General features: G+C 43.9%; 1 protein-coding gene across 2 annotated transcripts; it reads right to left on the bottom strand.

Moving 5' to 3' along the window:
* Positions 1 to 3218: 3218 nt before the first annotated feature.
* Positions 3219 to 18115, bottom strand: LOC129829142 (poly [ADP-ribose] polymerase tankyrase-2-like). Of its 2 annotated transcripts, XM_055890710.1 has the most exons (26): positions 17445 to 18115; positions 16814 to 17038; positions 16456 to 16551; positions 16192 to 16228; positions 16010 to 16085; positions 15724 to 15818; positions 15527 to 15593; positions 15176 to 15362; positions 14846 to 14967; positions 14581 to 14672; positions 14298 to 14376; positions 13657 to 13828; positions 13444 to 13523; positions 13161 to 13306; positions 12818 to 12983; positions 12328 to 12547; positions 8908 to 9017; positions 7540 to 7728; positions 6504 to 6848; positions 6197 to 6317; positions 5855 to 5952; positions 5674 to 5748; positions 5346 to 5451; positions 4969 to 5155; positions 4590 to 4746; positions 3219 to 4375 (listed from the first exon to the last, which is right to left on the bottom strand). In XM_055890710.1, the coding sequence occupies exons 1-26, from the start codon at positions 17728 to 17730 to the stop codon at positions 4313 to 4315; spliced, it is 3597 nt and encodes a 1198-aa protein (XP_055746685.1). In that variant the 5' UTR covers positions 17731 to 18115; the 3' UTR covers positions 3219 to 4312. The 2 variants fall into 2 exon arrangements, with proteins under 2 accessions (XP_055746685.1, XP_055746686.1); XM_055890711.1 differs by lacking the exon at positions 7540 to 7728.
* Between the last annotated feature and the right edge of the window lie 1314 nt (positions 18116 to 19429).

The following is a 19429-nucleotide window of genomic DNA, read 5'->3' as shown; positions in this document are numbered from 1 at the left end:
CAAAGACTTTTTACTATCATTTAATCTTTGTTTCATAGAATAGTTTCTTCTTCTTTTTATTCAGTTTATTCACACATGATTTCGAAATTTGCAGTACGTTTGCCAATCGGTTGTGCAAACAGACTTATTTTCTATTCCTTTTGCCTCATCCCTTTCAACCATAAAATGTTCAGTTCCTCATTAATCCATGGGGATTTAACAGTTTTTACAGTAATTGTCACGCCCTGACCATAGAGTGCCCTTGAGGTTCTTTATGGTGCAATAGGTCAGAGCGTGACTAGGGGGTGTTCTAGTATTGAATTTCTATGTTGGTGTGAGTATGGTTCCCAATTGGAGGCAGCTGATGATCGTTGCCTCTAATTGGGGATCATACTTAGTGTGGTCCTTTTCACACCTGCGTTTGTGGGATATTGTTTTGTTTTGGTTTAGTGCTATGTGCGCTACGAACTTCACGTTCGTTTATTCTTTGTTGGTTTTTGGAAGGTTCACTTTAATAAATATGTGGAACTCTACTCACGCTGTGCCTTGGTCCGCTCATTATGTATACAATGAACGTGACAGAATATCCCACCACTACAGGACCAAGTAGCGTACCATGGAGGTAAAGGAGAGCTGGACATGGGAGGAAATAATGGGTGGATGCGAGACCCTTCCTTGGCGGGAGTCGCCAAGGAGCGGCACAAGGGGCTGTCGGTCGAGCCGAGGAAAGAGCCAGAGACCGTCGGGAGTCAATGGAGCTGTTGGAGGAGGGAGGAGAGAGATGTTGGGTTGGTTAGGTGTATTCTGCACGGCATTCGCCCTGAAGAGCGTGTCATCAGTCCGGTGCCACCTGTGCCGGCTCCACGCACCAGGCCTCCAGTGCGCCTCCCCAGCCCGGTACGTCCTGTGCCGGCTCCCCGCACTCATCCACCAGTGCGTGTGTACAGTCCGTAGTCTCCTGCGACGGTCTACAGCCCGGAACCTCCAGCGACGGTCTACAGCCCGGAACCTCCAGCGACGGTCTACAGCCCGGAACCTCCAGCGACGGTTCACAGTCCGGAGCTTCCAGCGACGGTTCACAGTCCGGAGCTTCCAGCGACGGTTCACAGTCCAGCGCTTCCAGCGACGGTTCACAGTCCAGCGCTTCCAGCGACGGTTCACAGTCCAGCGCTTCCAGCGACGGTTCACAGTCCAGCGCTTCCAGCGACGGTTCACAGTCCAGAGCTTCCAGCGACGGTTCAGTCCAGAGCCTCCAGCGACGGTCCATGGGCCGGAGTCTTCCTCTGCGCCGGTGTCCAGTCCGTGGAAGGCGTCCAGTCCCGCTCCTTGGCCGGAGCCTTCCTCTGCTCCGGTGCCCAGTCCAGGCACAGCGTTCAGCCAGGCTTCAGGGTCAGAATCGCGGTCTGAGCGGGGGCTACGTCCCGCACCGGAGCCGCCACCGACGCTAGTTGCCCACCCTAACCCTCCCCATCCAGGTTCAGGTTTTGCAGTCGGAGTCCGCACCTTTGGGGGAGGTACTGTCAGAGCGTGACTAGGGGGTGTTCTAGTCTTGAATTTCTATGTTGGTGTGAGTATGCTTCCCAATTGGAGGCAGCTGATGATCGTTGCCTCTAATTGGGGATCATACTTAGTGTGGTCCTTTTCCCACCTGCGTTTGTGGGATATTGTTTTGTTTTGGTTTAGTGCTGTGCGCTACGAACTGCACGTTCGTTTATTCTTTGTGGTTTTTTGAAGGTTCACTTTAATAAATATGTGGAACTCTACTCACGCTGCGCCTTGGTCCGCTCATTATGTATACGACGAACGTGACAGTAATTTTCTTAACGGGTACATGCTTGTTAGAAACTGGAATAAGCAATTTCATAAGTGTCAAGTGCAGCGTCTGGTTGCTCCTCATTACACACCACAGGCTAGCAAATATTCTTTACATCATCAACACAGGAATCACTACAAAACTTATTGAATGACCTCTTATACACCATATTAGGCCCAGCCTTCCTAGATATGGCTACTATATTGTGATCACTACATCCGATGGATTTACTAATGCATTTTGATGATTTCATTCCTGTTTGCTGTTTGTAAATACCCTGGTAGGTTGACTGAACCAGGTTGCAGGCACTGGTTACAGTTTGAAGCTTTTTGTTGAGTGGCCAGCTTGATGAAAGACAGTCAATATTTAGTTCACCCAGAAAATATAGCTCTCTGTTGATATCACATACATTATCAAGCATTTCACACATATTATCCAGATACTGACTGTTAGCACTTGGTGGTCTATAGCAGCTTCCGACCAGAATGGGCTTTAGGTGAAGCAGATGAACCTGTATCCATATTACTTCAACAGTATTTAACATGAGATCCTCTCTAAGCTTTACATGAAGGTGGTTCTGAATATACACCCGCAACATCACCCCCATTGGCATTTGTCTTTTCTGTAGATGTTATAAGCATGTAATGCTACCACTGTGTCAAAGGTATTATCTAAGTGCGTTTCAGAGAATATCAATGTTATCTGTTACTAGCAAGTTATTGATTTAATGGACCTTGTTTCTTAGGCTACATATGTTAATGTGGGCTATTTTTAGCCCTTTTCTGCGATGCTTGATTGTTTTTATTGCATTACAGGGAGGCTTATCAGAAGTAGACATGACAATGTTATTTATATATGTAAGCTGATAGTGCAGGGTGAGCTGCACATAGTGGACTTCCTACTAGGGCACACTGCCTCAGTGCTATGATTACTGTATACAAGGCACATGATTACTGTATACAATAGCTGTAGGATCAACAGAGGCATTCAGGGAAGTTAGAGGGACATACATTAGGTTACTTACATTGTGACTGCCAGCGCCACTGTGATAATGTAAACTCAGCAAAAAAAGAAATGTCCTCTCACTGTCAACTGCGTTCAAATTCGTTCATTTTGGTACAGCGCGTGAATTTATCTGATTATCCACGGTAGTCAAACTTGAGTCATAAAAGACGAGTGAATTCTACTAGATCAAACGTCGAAATACGTATGCAATTAAGTAGTTTAAGTATGTAGTATTCTCGTATGGCTAATCGTACACTATCTTGGGAGACATCATACTGACAAGTGAAAAATGTGTAATTAACAAATGATAGTTATTCCACTACCTAAAAAACAGACAACGCAAGGTTTGGTACATAAGTGATTACATGCAACAACAATTTTTGTTTGTTACAGTAGGCTACAAACAACTTACAACCAAGGATTCACAAATAGCTCATTTATTTTGATGTGGCTGTTTGTGTGGAGATTATCCCCACCCAGATCCAGCCATGATACATCCAATTAGCAATAAGCAAACACAGTTCAAACATGACGTACAACTCTAACGAGAGTTAATCAGACAGGAATATCATGCAAAAGGGACAAAGTGCTTAGAGAACATCACGCAACCACAGCATATTAATGTAAATTAACTTCACATTATTTCAAATGACAGACACGGTTCTCACAGCGCATCCAAACACTGACAGAGGGAAATTGACAAACTACATGTTTTGTTTTCTCTGTAGTCTCGTCACCCTTGTGTGTTGTGTAAAACAAACAGCTTTCAAAGCAACACAGACTTCGTAGAGGGGCAATTTATGACAATTTAGGAGTCCTCAAATTTGAAGACTTTGCTGCGGCCACCATTACTGAATGAACGGACACTGATCCTCATCTTTTAACTGTCACTATGTAGACCAAACAATACACCTTCTAACAGGATAATGATCTAAATTGTGTCCAACTTCTGATTTACAATACTGGACAAATAAGCCATTAGGCAATAGGCACCAATGGAAGAAAACAGACTGAAACAGGGAGTGACCACCTAGGCTTGTCCAATAAACATTAATTTTCCATTCCACAACTTTTGAAACATTTTTGCTATGATGTGCCCTAAATAAATATGACCCAGACATCCCCACAAGGCAGACTTTGAAAAAACGGATTTTGACCGCTGGTTGATGGAATACATATTCCATAGGTCATTCATTTACAATAACATGGGCATAAAAATGTAAATAAATTAACACGCTAGTACTAAAAAATATATATACAATGTCTCCAGAAAAGAACTACTATAACACAGCAGTTTTTTGTTGAGTTACAGTTAGACTTTAACCAGTTGTAGTTGTCCCACACAGCGTTTGTTAGAATGGCTACAGATGGAAGTGCTTCAAATGAAGAAGGAAACAAAAGAATCTGTTTATGCATGCATTTAGTAAAGCTGTTGCTGCACCGAACATAACAGAACCAGGCTGAGACGTTCTTCTGTACAATTAACTTGTTGTTCTTCCCTCCTCCGTTCCACTTCTATCCGTCCACAGAGGTGTCGGGCTTTAATATCTGATAGGTGATCAAATACTCTGGATAGGCCTAGAGTAAATGACACAGGTGTCAGATCAAGTCAATTGTAACAGCTCGCTAGTCCTAAGGGCATGCTACCATACAATTAACACATTAGATCCAAGAGGAGCAGTACTGCAAATGGAATGTAAGTCCGATGACAAAGAATGACAATCCAGTGACTTCGGTAGTTAGCGTCAAAATGAAAGTCACACACTAATGCCAAAGCCACTAGTTACCGTACCTGCTCTCCTCTGTAGATGACATACTCTGCCAGTGACAGTCCGTTGACACTGGGCCTCCCTGTGACAGAGTGGTGTCCTGGAGGGGAGTGGGCCATCTTCATGGCACTGAACTGCAGGAAGGACTTGCCCAGAGTCACCCTGCAGAACAGCAAGTGCCTGAAGACGCATAGAACCCATCACAAACAATCAGACATCATGCCACCTCCATTCCAATCCAATCCACTTGAGCCATTCTTTCTTAACGTTGTGAAAGTCTCATTGGCGTGTTATTAGCGCCCAGCTATGGCTTGGTTAAGTTGTAGTGTGGTGACTTAGACCTCAGCTTTGATATGGCTTACTGTGGTAGAGAAACAGCAAAGGACTGGATGGCTGGTTTACCTTTGGCACACGTAGCAGGACCTGTCTTTGTGCAGAGTGCAGCCTGTACCGCCTCCTATCCCGTAGACGTACTGGTTACTCTTAGACGAGTTCTCAGCAAAGTAGATGCCTGCTCCGAACATGCCGCCTATGTACGCATGCCTCTCATCGAAACCCTTGTGGATGATGGCGTTCACAAACGGCGAACCTGTTGGGTCAAGAGCAGCATGAATGCTGGAATGAGCACTTGTGAATAGGATTTCTGAGTGTCGAAAACACTTGCACACAAAAAAAGATCAACCTCGAACACAACATGACCCAAGTGGTTTCTGGAGTGTCATGGATGACGGGTTCTCATTGGAATGTGGGCTGTGCTATTCTGTATATTATTCTCTAACCGTGAAACAACATCCGTTCATTGGAGTGATTGTGATTCTCCTCGGAGACCTCCTTCCTTCGATGGGTGTACCTCTCCCAAAGCTTCTTGTTACACACTTTCTGGATCTGCAGATCAAGAGGGGAAAATAGTGAATTAACAATACATTTCTCTCAAAGCAGGGATAAGAGAATACATTCCAATCACGGTTAATAAAGTTGTAATAACATGCACTGAATGTGCAGTTGAATAATGACTTCCATTAACTAGACTTCCATGAACTAGATTAAACTGGACAGAATAAAACAGAGCTTGCTTTCCTAATGTGGATAGAAACCAGCCAAATGTACCTTAACAATGTTGTATCTGTTGAAAACCCCTCCAGCAAGGCCTCCATCTCGGTGCTCTCTGATCGTACTCTGCAACTGTTCAAAAGCAAGACTCAAAGTCGAGTCAACATTTTCTAATTGACAACAAGATATGATCAATAAGATGTAAGACTTTGATAGCGAGTCATCGTGTTGGTTGTACCTCCTCCTCCACCAACTGAAACTCCTTGTCGCCCGACGCCAGATCTATTAGTATGGTCCCACTGTTCGCCGTGTTCAACGTAAGGTACGGGTTCAAACCTGCATCACAGGAACGTGAACTTCTTTTACTATTGCAGTAGTTCAAAACTTAATTCAGGATGTGAACTTCAATCGAAACACTGCCCTTTCATACATCAAGACCAAGTAAAAATCTAAATCTTTGATGGTTGCATTCACTAACAGCCCTTGAAAAACACTTCGTAAATGCTAAACACATTAACATACATTTGAAGTGAACCTGTGCTATGGACAACAGCATGGGTCCTGTAGTGTGTAAACGTACTTTGAGGTCCGCTAATGAGTCTCTCTACTCCTTTGATAATCTTGTGTCTGTGTCCGTAGGCATTGATACCGATCTCTTTCAGCTCCTTGTGTCCCATCTCTACCAGGACATCCAGAGTGATCTTCAAAAAGGGAAAACGGTGAACTTTAAATAATGTCAGATCTCACCTTCAGCATCTTAAGTAATGCTTCATCGGCCTATTCTGGAACATCAGATGTTGAAGACATCCTTGAAGCTTTTTATATAAAATAAGTTTATCTAAGTTATCAGACATAAGGAGCGAGCTGCGTTTTGGGGTTCAGCTTACCTGCTCTCTTTCAAAGATCTCTAGTAGGTGTTCCAGTCCAAGGTTGTTGAGGAACTGTCCGATACTCAGATCCACACCAAGAACCTCCTTCTTGTCCGTGCCCACAGCCCCAGAGGTCCCCAGGAGAGCGGGTAGTTCAGGGAAGGCAGTGCAGGTGGAGGCAGTAGCCTGGTTGTCCAGACTGTTGCTGGAGGCCAAGGTGGACAGGGGTGTGGAGCTGGCTGAGAGGCTGGGGGGGACCACCACCCCTACAGGGGAGGACATACTGATTACCTGGGGTTTATAGCAACCGGGCAGGGCTGAAGGTGGCATGGCCGCTGTCAACAAGGCACGAACATCGTCCACCTGTAGAAAGAAAAGAAAGAAAGAAAGAAAGAAAGGAGAAAGAGGCATTGTCATTAATTTACCAAGTCGAGGAGGAGAAATTAAGAATGACACAAAATATTGACGACTCAATCACAGTGCAACCATGCAGAGAAACACGATTAGACTGCATTAGCGATCTTTGCCAACACATCAATAACCCATAAGAGCATAACAAGTATGAATAAGGCTACATGCTCCTATGCGAGCAAACCCTTAACATGCATACAGTACATTCAAGTCATTTAGCAATGTGTGATGAGAGAGAGAACTTTCCAGGCATTTCATTGCCAGAGACAGAGACAGGTCCTCTCTTTTATTTAGAAAGAGGTCATGTCACCCAGTGGTTGCTGGTGAAGGTCAGGCCATGGGAGAGTGTAGAAACAAGCATTGAGAGACATTGAATCTCATCAACAACAGCGAAAACTCTGGAAAGAATTCCAAACAGACAATGTAGGTGATGTTCAACATGCTGTTAACACGAATCACAAGCACAATATACAATGTCAGGGTGTTGTTGTGATTTCATGTATCCAAGAGCAGTAGACATGACAAACAGGTGAGTGGGGTGGCTGTGAGGATGACAGATTATGCTACCCCTTCCCACACACTCCTGTGTTGGGGAGAGGTTGTCATCTCAGAGACAGGATAGCGAGTGTGTGTGCACGGATACCGTGACGAGGTCCAGCGGTGATTGGCCTTCCTGGTTGCGGAGGGCGGGGTTGGCCCCGTGAGCCAATAGCAGGGCACACAGCTGGGTCCTCCCTTTCTGCGCTGCCTCGTGCAGTGGGGTGAACGCCCACTTATCTGTGGCGTTCACGCATGCGTCGTACTTGATGAGCAAAGCAGCCACATCCACATGCTGCAAATGAGAACACATTGGACTCCACTTGGCTCTTGGTTCGTGTCTTGTAACTTTCTCTCGTTCTTTTGGTCAACTTGGATCTCAGACTCAGATATAGGACTTCTACAAGTTAATTCACCCTTTCTCTTCTACTCTCTAGGTTGACATGGTAACCCAACCAACACAGGTTTAAGAAACAAAGAAAACAAAAGGGGGAGGAACATCTATAGGGAGAGAAAGGGTAACGAATATTGGTTTAAAGAAAAATCGCAACACCCATTATTAAACAAACCAGATGGCACCATTTTCTTGTTTTTTAAATTTACTTACGGAAAACCAGGGGCACACTCCAACACTCAGGCATAATTTACAAACGAAGCTTGTTTGTTTCGTGAGTCCCCCAGATCAGAGGCAGTAGGTGAATTGGACCATTTTCCTGTCACGCTAGCCATTCAAAATGTAACAGTACTTTTGAGAGTCATGGAAAATCTATGTAAAAAGTACATTATTTTCTCCAGGAATGTAGTGAAGTAAAAGTAGCATTTGTCAAAAATATCAATAGTAAACCAAAGTACAGATACCCCCAAAAACGACTTAAGTAGTGCTTTAAAGTATTTACACCACTGCTTATTTGAGATGATCCGATCTGTGTGTGGAGTTAGAGCAAGCACCAGGCGATCGGGGAGGACTGTGGTGTGATGAGCTCATTGTTTCTCAAGGGTCTGATCAAAGCAACCTACTGGCCTTTGTTTCCAACAGTGTTTTGTGTCATAGAGACATGAGTACTAATCATTTGACCAGCATACATACTTCACCCCTCGCCTCATCACTGAAACCAATTCATGATTACTTTCTTTTTAAAAGGAGCTTGTTTTAAAGGTGTTTGTTTCGTGAGTCCGCCAGATCCTTTTTTATTCAAAAGGTATGCTTAATCTCTGAAACCTAGTCATGGTTACATTTTTAAAGAAGCCTTTGACAAGGAACTTGGCGAGTGTTCGGTATGCCAAGTACGAGGCACTGACTCTTTCATTTAAATGAAAAAAAACCTAGGCACATCAATCAAGTCTCTAGACATCCTGTTTACTTTTGTGTCTCTGGAAAATCATACCGTACAGGTAGTAGGAAGACTCAATGGACACCTTTAGAGTGTGATGGTGCTGTGAGTGTGTACAGTAGATTAGGGTAGCTGGGACTCACCCCGTAGGAAGCAGCGTTGTGCAGGGGGATGAGCCCCCCCTTGTCCTGGGAGTTGACCTCCGCTCCATGCTGAAGCAGGTACTCTGCTACCTCCAGGTTGTTGTAGCCAGCTGACACAAGACACATCATTCGTTTAATCAGAAACAGCAATTATCTGAAAATGTTGTTCTCCTAAATCCGTAGTCCCATCCTGATGGTCTGCCGGCTTTTCAGGCGCTAATGATAAGTTAGTTGAATCCGTCAAATTCAGGAGAGAAGGCCAGACTTGAATGCAACGTTTTAACTAATTGCCTTGAACACAGCTCCCTAGGAACTGAACAAGCACCAGCTGCCAAACAGCCTCCCTTCCCGTTTGCAACACTATGCCTACGGTCCAAACACTTAAAAGACACACCCTATCCCCTCAGCCCTCAAATGAAGTGGACACGTCTGATGACGTATGATGACGTCTGACGAGTATACACTTGCAGGGCAAGGGGCGAGGGAATGATTTTTAAATGGACCACCCTGGGCCGTTAATTCGTCACTCGTTCGTCCCGCGATGATTGTGATTTCAGCCACCGGTGGCTTGTGGGTGCTTTATATGCGCTACAGTCAATTATGAGTGCATGTCTACTTATATTAAATATATAATTATTAACATACGCCTACTGATAGATAGCTAATTAATTTGCTAACTAACATTAGCCTGCCTAGCTGGAACCTCTGAAGAAGGAAAATGTTTATCTATAATTTCCAAAAAACATATTTACGAGACGTATTTGTGCCGTCATGTGCATTAGTAGCACAATTTCTAACTTACAGTTGAAGTCAGAAGTTTACATACACCTTAGCCAAATACATTTAAACTCAGTTTTTCACAATTCCTGACATTTAAATCCTAGTACAAATTCCCTGTCTTAGGTCAGTTAGGATCACCACATTATTTTAAGAATGTGAAATGTCAGAATAATAGTAAAGAGAATTTATTATTTCAGCTTGTATTTCTTTCATCACATTTCCAGTGGGTCAGAAGTTTACATACACTCAATTAGTATTTGGTAGCATTGCCTTTAAATTGTTTAACTTGGGTCAAACGTTTCGGGTATCCTTCCACAAGCTTCCCACAATAAGTTGGGTGAATTTTGGCCCATTCCTCCTGACAGAGCTGGTGTAACTGAGTCAGGTTTGTAGGCCTCCTTGCTCGCACACGCTTTTTCAGTTCTGCCCACAAATGTTCTATAGGATTGAGGTCAGGGCTTTGTGATGGCCACTCCAATATCTTGACTTTGTTGTCCTTAAGCCATTTTGGCACAATTTTGGAAGTATGCTTGGGGTCATTGTCCCCTTGGAAGACCCATTTGCGACCAAGCTGACTGATGTCTTGAGATGTTGCTTCAATATATCCACATAACTTTCCTGCCTCATGATGCCATCTATTTTGTGAAGTGCACCAGTCCCTCCTGCAGCAAAGCACCCCCACAACATGATGCTGCCACCCCAGTGCTTCACGGTTGGGATGGTGTTCTTCGGCTTGCAAGCCTCCCTCTTTTTCCTCCAAATATAACGATGGTCATTGTGCCCAAACCAGAGGACATTTCTCCAAAAAGTACAATCTTTGTCCCCATGTGCAATTGCAAACCGTAGTCTGACTTTTTTATGGCGGTTTTGGAGCAGTGGCTTTCAGGTTATGTCGATATAGGACTTGTTTTAATGTGGATTTAGATACTTTTGTACCTGTTTCCTCCAGCATCTTCACAAGGTCCTTTGCTGTTGTTCTGGGATTGATTTGCACTTTCGCACCAATGTACGTTCATCTCTAGGAGACAGAATGCGTCTCCTTCCTGAGCGGTATGACGTCTGCGTGGTCCCATGGTGTTTATACTTGCGTACTATTGTTTGTACAGATGAACGTGGTACCTTCAGGCGTTTGGAAATTGCTCCCAATGATGAACCAGACTTGTGGAGGTCTACAATTATTTTCTGGGGTCTTGGCAGATTTCTTTTGATTTTCCCATGATGTCAAGCAAAGAGGCACTGAGTTTGAAGGTAGGCCTTGAAATACATCCACAGGTAAACCTCCAATTGATTCAAATGATGGCAATTAGCCTATCAGAAGCTTCTAAAGCCATGGAATTTTCCAAGCAGTTTAAATGCAGTCAACATAGTGTATGTAAACTTCTGACCCACTGGAATTGTGTTACAGTGAATTATAAGTGAAATAATCTGTCTGTAAACAATTGTTGGAAAAGGACTTGTGTCATGTACAAAGTAGATGTCCTAACTGACTTGCCAAAACTATAATTTGTTAACAAGAAATGTGTGGAGTGGTTGAAAAATGAGTTGTTATGTTTCCAACCTAAGTGTATGTAAACTTCCGACTTCAACTGTATTTGCATTAGTTTTTACTTACACTTGTATGTTGACTTCTCCATTGATGTTGTTTTTAAGTTTCCGCAGACTTTTCTTAGCGGATGTAGAATCGTCACAAATCGAGGGTGTGTCTTTTAAGGCTGCGGTTCAAACACTTAAAAGACACACCCTCGTCCTTGCCTTATGCCCTTGGGGGAATCCCCGTCACCATCTTGGAGGGCGGTCCAAATGATTCGCCAAGCAAGGGAAGTTTGCAACGTAAGCCCCTCCGCCCTCGTTTTTAGTCGGCTTTGCGAGTGTACAATTATGTTCACTCCAAGGCCTGAAACTCCCCATAATTCAATTCAAGAAAAGTCAGCAAAAACTTAAAAACAACATCAATGGAGAAGTCAACATACAAGTGTAAGTAAAAACTAATGCAAATAAGTTAGAAATTGTGCTACTAATACACATGACGGCACAAACACGTCTCGTAAAAAGTTTTTGTTTGGTTATCTTTTGGAAATTGTAGAAATAAAACATTTCACTTCTTCAGAAGTTCCAGCTAGGCAGGCTAACGTTAGTTAGCTAATTAATTTGCTAGCTATCATACGGTAGGCGTATGTTAATAATTATATATTTAATATAAGTAGACATGCACCAGCGCATATAAAGCACCCGCAAGCTACCGGCGTCTGAAAACACAATCATCTCGGGATGAACGAGTGACGATTTTCCTGCCTAGGGTGGTCCATTTAAAAATCATTCCTTCTTCCCTCTCCCCTTGCCCTGCAAGGAAAAACAGCAGCCCAACTTCCATGGCCTGATGAGGTCTACCTGGGACTCCAAGCCAAACCTTACAGAGTCCAACCCCCTGGATCCTTCATCTGCAGCCCTCGGCTTCACCCGGTCCATTCTCATTCCCCTCCCGAATCCTCATTCTCACATCCATTACATTTCTCAATAAATATTCTAAACCCTTAAACTTGTGAATGTTGGGTTGGAACAACGGCTTGTACACCCTGAAGCTCTCAATGACTAGGGTTCAAGATCACTGTCCTTACAGAAAGCTCCAGTGCGCTGACTGACCTGCCAGGTGTAGCAGTGTAGAGTGCCGTCCCTGTGCGTCTCTACAGTTAACATTATCAGAGCTGCAGAGCTTCTCGACCCGGGCCAGACAGCCCTTCTTGGCTGCGTCCAGCAGGGCAGCGTCTCCTCTTAGCAGGTCCTGCATGTCAGTGTCCCCGTCCTTCACCAGGTCTAGTGGAGTGCTCCCATCTCGGTTCTTCTTGGTCGGGTCTGCACCGTGCTGGGAGGGGAGCGATAGGGGTGTGTGTTTAGATAATCTGTGCTAGAACTGGAAGGCTCTATAGTATGTGTTCTACTGCACAGGATTAGGATGGATCTGGTCTCTCGAAATTCAAACGTAATTGTTTTCAGGGTAAGTGATGACTCTGAATCATATAAATCCAAGTGGCACTGTAGATGGTCCAACACAGTTGAAAATAGACTAGCACAAATCTGTAAGAAACAAACTCCTTACCTCCTTACCGTTTCTGTAAGGAAACGAACTCCTTACCTGCAGCAGCAGTTTGCAGATCTCGTATTTGCTCTTGGCGGCGGCCTCGTGCAGAGGGGTAAACTTCCACAGGTCAGCTATGTTGACCACAGCCCCGTGGATGACCAGCAATTCAGCCACCTCATAGTGACCGTAGGAGCAGGCGTTGTGTAGGGGGACCAGGCCACTGCAGGAGACAGAGCAAAAGAGAGAGAGACGGACACACATTACCCTTCTGAGCGACGAGTCAGGCCCATTGGAGTCTGAGTCAGGCCCATTGGAGAATAGGTAGAGCAATGCATTTTTCCTGACCAAATGACCTGACCGGGAAAAGCTCCTGGCCTAAGTCAGGACCTGTGCTCACCCTTTGTCTTTGGCATGGACGTCAGCCCCATGCAGTAGAAGGTACTCCACCACAGACACACGGTTATACCCCGCCGCAAAGTGGAGCGGGGTGGATTGACGGCCCTCTCCATCCCTACAGTTCACATTCTGCATGGTACACAGCTTCTGCAAACACAAAGACAGCAGACATGTTACCACGAAGACTACTGTTACCATTTGAAATAAATAACTTGTAATATGAGTGTTATAACAGTAGGGCATTGATTGGTCAGATTATGCCAACATGTATTGGAGATAGTTACTTTAACAATCTCCAAATCTCCAGACTTGGAGGCTTCTAGCAACTGCCAGTCAACATCAGAGTTTCCAATCAGAGTTCCCTCTGAAAGACATAAATAAGGCATTTACTGACACTTGAAACGGGACCAAATATTTCAACCCAGAATGATCATCACAAACCAGGTTCCTGTCTGTTTGTGTAACATGTAACATACTCCAAGATGTTTCCAGCCTACCTTGCAGTATCTCCTGCACACTCTCATTGCCCATTTGGGATGGAGAGAAACCTTGTAGAGACATGACGAGGGGGTCGCAGCCTGATTTCAGCAGCAGACGGCAGGTCTGGAGATGGCCACAGTGGGCCGCAAGGTGCAGAGCTGTCTGGCCCAGGTTGTCCAGGGCATTGACCTATAGGGAGATAATAGTAATTCATTGATTTGATAGGGACAGATACAATCAAATATTGACACTTCGTATTATCAAGAATCACATGCATTGCACCGAGGGCTCTAAAGGAAAAGGCATAGCTTCTTTAGAAGATCAATGATCGTAGCATGAATGACTGAATTAATGATTGATCTCTTGCTTAATTTCAATCAATGCAAAAATATATTCCTAGATTTTATTTTGTGCTCCTAACTTTAAAGTTGGGAGCACTAAGGATTTTTTTTTTTTACATTTAGAGCCCTGATGCACCATTACCCTACACACACACACACACACACACACACACACACACACACACACACACACACACACACACACACACACACACACACACACACACACACACGCTGAATCATACGCCATTAAGCAAATACACACGTTGGCTTGACCTTTATGCTATTAACAACACTATGATAACACCTGAACTTACCTTCGCCTCATGTCTCACCAACACCTCGATTATGTCGTTGTGTGAATTTTCAGAAGCCAGGTGCAAGGGGGTCAGGAAGCTTAGACAAATTACATCACAAACAAGTTAAAGTGGCTGTCATTTTTTTCCTATGGGTTGCACAATGGAAAAACCATCAGCCTTTAGTTCAGAGTCTTATCAGAGCATTCAGACTCATTTATATCTGTCATATCAACAATGGTAAGAGTAAAGTGACTGGTAATTGCTTGTGGGATAAGGGTTACTGACTCTTTGCACCACTCACTCTTTAGTCTTCTCATTTACGTTGGCCCCTTTCCTCAGCAGGAACTCGCACACTTGTTTTCTCTTGGGATAGGGAGATGTCGCTGCACAGTGCTGTTAACAACATATCTTAGATCTTAAAACACTGCTTAGGACGAAAGGCATGCACAGAGCGACCCAGAAACTTCAAACAATATACGGGATACTAGCACTGCAATTCATTGACGGTATAATCTGCAGGAACACTATCTGTAGTACGTTGGCGACTCGGTAGTGAGGTGTCTTACCAGTGCGGTTTCATGGGTAAGGGGATGCTTGAAGGTCATGGTCTCCGGTGACAGGTGCTTCTTTAGGCGGGGCAGGTCAGCTTCACGTGCTGCCTGGAGCAAGGCATGACCTCTGAACTCATCTGTCACAGACACAAGAGGTCAGCTGAGAGAGAGGGGTTCAACTATTGCACAGGGAGAACAGGACTCATTATCAAGGTGTTGCCCCTTGCCTAAAATCATTTGTTTCATTCAGTTTTATTCGAGTATTGTAGGCGACCTCTAAGCAAAAAAACAAGGTTCATAAAGAAAAGGAACAATGAAAAAGAGGGAAAAATATACATGGCTTACAGGCCAGGCGTTCTTTGAGCTGCGAAGTGGGAGACAGGTCAATGGCGCTCTGGTTGTGGCAGTTTAGGAAAGTGGGGTCGGCTCCGTAGCTGACTAGCAGGGAGCACACGTCCACCCTATTCTTAGAGGCGGCTTCGTGCAGGGGGGTGAACTGCCACAGGTCCATGGCATTCACACAGGCGCCCTGCTGCATTCCCAAGGGAGGAGCGATGGAGAGACAGGGGTCAAACAAGACTTGTATAATGAGCATTTGAATGTTCAATGGGCCTCTGGGTTAAGAAATGTACATTTTATATACAGTGACACAAAAATGCATGAGCTACATACAGGAAGAATGTGTTGCAGACCAACCTTTACTAAAATTTCAGTGACTTCGTAATGTCCATAGGAACAGGCGTTATGAAGAGGCACCAGATCACTGAAACGTCAGAGAGAGTCATCCATCAGAGAAATTGCTCGCACGGTATTGGAAAGACATACAACGCCTTCCCTGCAGCATGCGATACAGATTCAACGAGGATGACGAAAGGACAGAGACCAAGTCGTACCCTTTGTCTTTAGCATGGACGTCAGCCCCATGCTTTAACAGCAGCTGCACTGTCTTCACACGGTTGTAGCCAGCAGCCAGATGCAGAGGGGAGGACTGAAAGATACACCACAAAGGACCATTTGAAATGGATTTGTTTGTTTGTCCAGACTGACACACTCTTTGTTAGTAACATGTTTTGGGCACGACTATCTGTCTTTTACCTAATTTTAGTGCATTTGGAATTTTAGAGAGGTGATGAAAAATGTGGTCTGTTCATGAATAGTTTAGGAGAGCATGTGAATTACCTTTCGACCGTCACTGGCATGACAGTTCACATTCAATGGTGTTAGCAGGGCCATCAACTTGTCTTCAATCCCACTCCTATTAAAGCATCACATGTATTAGAAAATTTAGAGCACAATAATGGTCACAGTTGATTACAAGGCTTCTGAATGGTGGTCATTTAAAAATCTGAGATATACTCCACCTTGCACTTTCTAGCAGGTCATCTTTTCTATATTCACCTGTGATTAGGAAAGTGTGGAAACATATTAGCCCACGTATTTCCAAGATAACTTTTGTTCTTCACTGTTTTGAGTCATTCAACTACGTGTTCTGTCACTCTTGGTTCCCAGAGGAACAGTTTTATTCTGTTCCCATGCCCAAAATAGATGCAATGAGTGCAAACTAACTCAATCGTGCAATTTGGTGCTTCTAAAGTGCTTGTGAGGAACATGTTCCTCCCACTCACCGGTCAGCACTGCTTTAGTGGACGCTTCAGCCAGGTCCAGCGCTGTCCTCCCATCTGTGTTACGAATTGTTGGCTCTGCTCCGTGTTGCAGGAGCACTACAACACCAAATTCACCCATATCAGCATTTACAATATAGCTTATGTTCTACACCAACAATATGGAGAGGGCACACCAAAGTTGCCATACTTGGCTTTTACAAAAGTGATCCTTTAAAGCACATTACAGACGTATCTATGACTGATTCTTCTGGAGATGTGACCATGATACTTGAAGCTATAAGAGAACAGTCAATGTGCTTAAACAATGCATATTTTCCCAAGGGGACAGCCTCACAGGGAGGCCAGAATCCAACTGTACCTATGCAGACGTCGCTCTTCCCCTTTATGGCGGCCTCGTGGAGGGGTGTGTAACTCCAGTTGTCCCTGGAGTTGGCATCAGCCCCATGGTGCAGGAGCAGGTTGACCACCTCAGAATGGCCGAAGGAGCAGGCGTTGTGGAGAGATACGAGGCCTCCCTCATCCCGGGCATGGACGTTGGCTCCATTTTGTAGTAGGTAGTCCACCACATCCCTGCGGCCAAATCCTGAATAAGAGAGATGGTATGGATTTATAGGTGCACCTGGTCCACAGAGAGGCATGAACAGACCTACTTAGTGATTATGCTTTGATTCATTTTCGTAATTGGAAAATGACTGTTACTGCTTATTAATAAATGCATTGATACATCAAATAGCAGGTGTAATATAACATAAGATAATACAATAGTAAATCCTCAAAATAAGTCCTTTATGAATCAACTTGATATTAGGGAATGTATTGTGGATGCACATTGTACAGACGCCTTTGTGTCTGGATTATTCTGTTACAAGAAACTATTAACTGCACAGCGTGTCTTGTTACATTGTCTGCTATATTTGTTACATTTGCAGTGTGAAACATTGTAGCGAGATGTTTCCTGCGCCCAGCAACATTGTATCAACTGTTCTTACCAGCGGCGAAATGCAGCGGGGTGGATTTTCTGCCGGCGGTGTCTCTACTGTTTACATTCTCCGGTGTGACAAGCCTCCTCACGCGCTCCACATCTCCGTTTCTGCAGGCCTCGAAGATCTCCCTGTTAGGCTCGCCGGACCCGGGTGTATCTACTCCCAGGGAGACATCACCCAAGCCCAATACCCTTGAACACTGTCGGGTGGACATAAGTGGTGTGGTATTTTCGTAAATGTAGAGCTTGGAATTTGTGTTTGCAGACCACCAAAACCGTGCCACCGATGCCATGAAAAAGGAAGAGCTTCTGCGAATTTATCGCATATCGTTACAAAACATGAAAATCGCGATGAATTCCGTGACATCGACAATAAATATGACTGTCAGAGTCAAATCCTTCCTGGCAACGAGAACATCAGTGCGCTGTCAAATAAGCATCCCATACCAAGTCCACATTAAAATCAGCCTGTAGGCTGCGGCTTGGAGCTTCTATCATGTTGCAGATACGTCATCGACCAAAATATCGATTCATACCGAACCCCATTATAATTGCACAAGGCAATACATTAATTATGTAATATTGAAAGCCTCACAAAGGGTGGTTGTACGCCCCAAATAACAGAACTGCTATTCTGCTTGCAGCACTAACGATGACGTCACTGCCCTATGGTAATGAGGAAACCTTCAAAATTAAATCCTGCGTTTCAAAACATTGCAAGGTGGATAACTAATTCAAAATATATTACATTTTAATCAATGACGATTTTTATTGTGCTTATAAGCGAATGCAAGAAGGAATTTATGGAGAATTAAAAATCAAATCAATAGTTGTTAACATTATTTTAAGACCATGTTGAAAACTATAATGTTCACAGTGGTAGGTTGACAATAGTGGGCTTAAATTGAAGGGTCAGTAGGGTCTGTAGAATCTATATATGGTGTAATTTTACGGGGGACTAAATAATACGGAGTGTTGCAGTTCTAATTACGTTGGTAACCAGTTTATAATAGTAATAAGGCACCTCAGGGGTTTGCGGTATATGGACAATATACCATGGCTAAAGGCGGTATCCAGGCACTCCGCATTGCGTTGTGCTAAGAACAGCACTTAGCCGTGGTATATTGGCCATATACCGCAGCCCCTCATGCATTATTGCTTAATTATACCATGGGATTTTTGAATACTTGTTTCTGATTGGCTTGAAGGGCATTCTAGAGCGTGCATTATTTCCCTATAATGCACTGTATTTGCACGGCACAATTCAATGGACATTCATTCTTACATGTTCTATGTTTGAGCTGCTTTTGAAAGCAAAAGTTGAATTGAAAACAGTATTGGCAGTGTTGAATTAGATTTTCATAATGGCAAGCTAGGACTGATGGTTTTGTTAGCTGTTTGTTTGGTTACCATGGCAACTACTGTAGCTATCTCGTAAACTTGCTAGCTACTTCAGTGGATGTTGAACACATTTCTACATAAGGGATAATCAACGAGGGGCTATGAGTTCTATGGAAAATAACGAACGACGTGGAAGGTGTGTTCCCCCACTCTAGTGGAGCGTACTGTAACTGACCTTCCAAGGAGTTGCATTATTTTCCAGAGAACACTGAGTTGATTATCCCTTTTATACCACGACAATAATTTAACACATTTGCCAGTAGAAATGTGTACAATGGGTGGGTCTAATCCTGAATGCTAATTGGTTAAAACCGGCTAAATCTATGACGTTAAACCTGTTAAGGCTGGGGGCGCTGTTGTCACTATTTATGGTAATCGTGCAATTTTTGAAACGGCTTCCTACAAAATTCTTGATCGTACAATATGCATATTATTATTATTATTGGATAGAAAACAGTCTATAGTTTCTATAGGAGTTGAAATTTTGTCTCTAAGTGGAACAGAACCCATTCTACAGCAATTTCCCTGACATGGAGTCAGATTTCAGAAATTTTGGCCACTGTTCTGGAGTCAGTTTTAAGGCCAATGTTA

This window comes from Salvelinus fontinalis, chromosome 30, assembly GCF_029448725.1.
Source record: "Salvelinus fontinalis isolate EN_2023a chromosome 30, ASM2944872v1, whole genome shotgun sequence".
Classification (NCBI taxonomy): Eukaryota; Metazoa; Chordata; class Actinopteri; order Salmoniformes; family Salmonidae; genus Salvelinus; species Salvelinus fontinalis.
The sequence above is the reverse complement of the archived record's forward strand: the minus strand, read 5'-3'. Positions and strand labels throughout refer to the sequence as shown.

Bases quoted from the DNA above. Each gene is read 5' to 3' on its own strand.
- LOC129829142 (XM_055890710.1), bottom strand. From the start codon at position 17,730: ATGGCATCGGTGGCACGGTTTTGGTGGTCTGCAAACACAAATTCCAAG. The intron at 17,039-17,444 runs GTAAGAACAGTT...TCTCTTATTCAG, and splicing joins CCCGCTGCATTTCGCCGCTG to GATTTGGCCGCAGGGATGTG. The intron at 16,229-16,455 runs GTGAGTGGGAGG...TCCTAATCACAG, and splicing joins CACTAAAGCAGTGCTGACCG to GTGAATATAGAAAAGATGAC.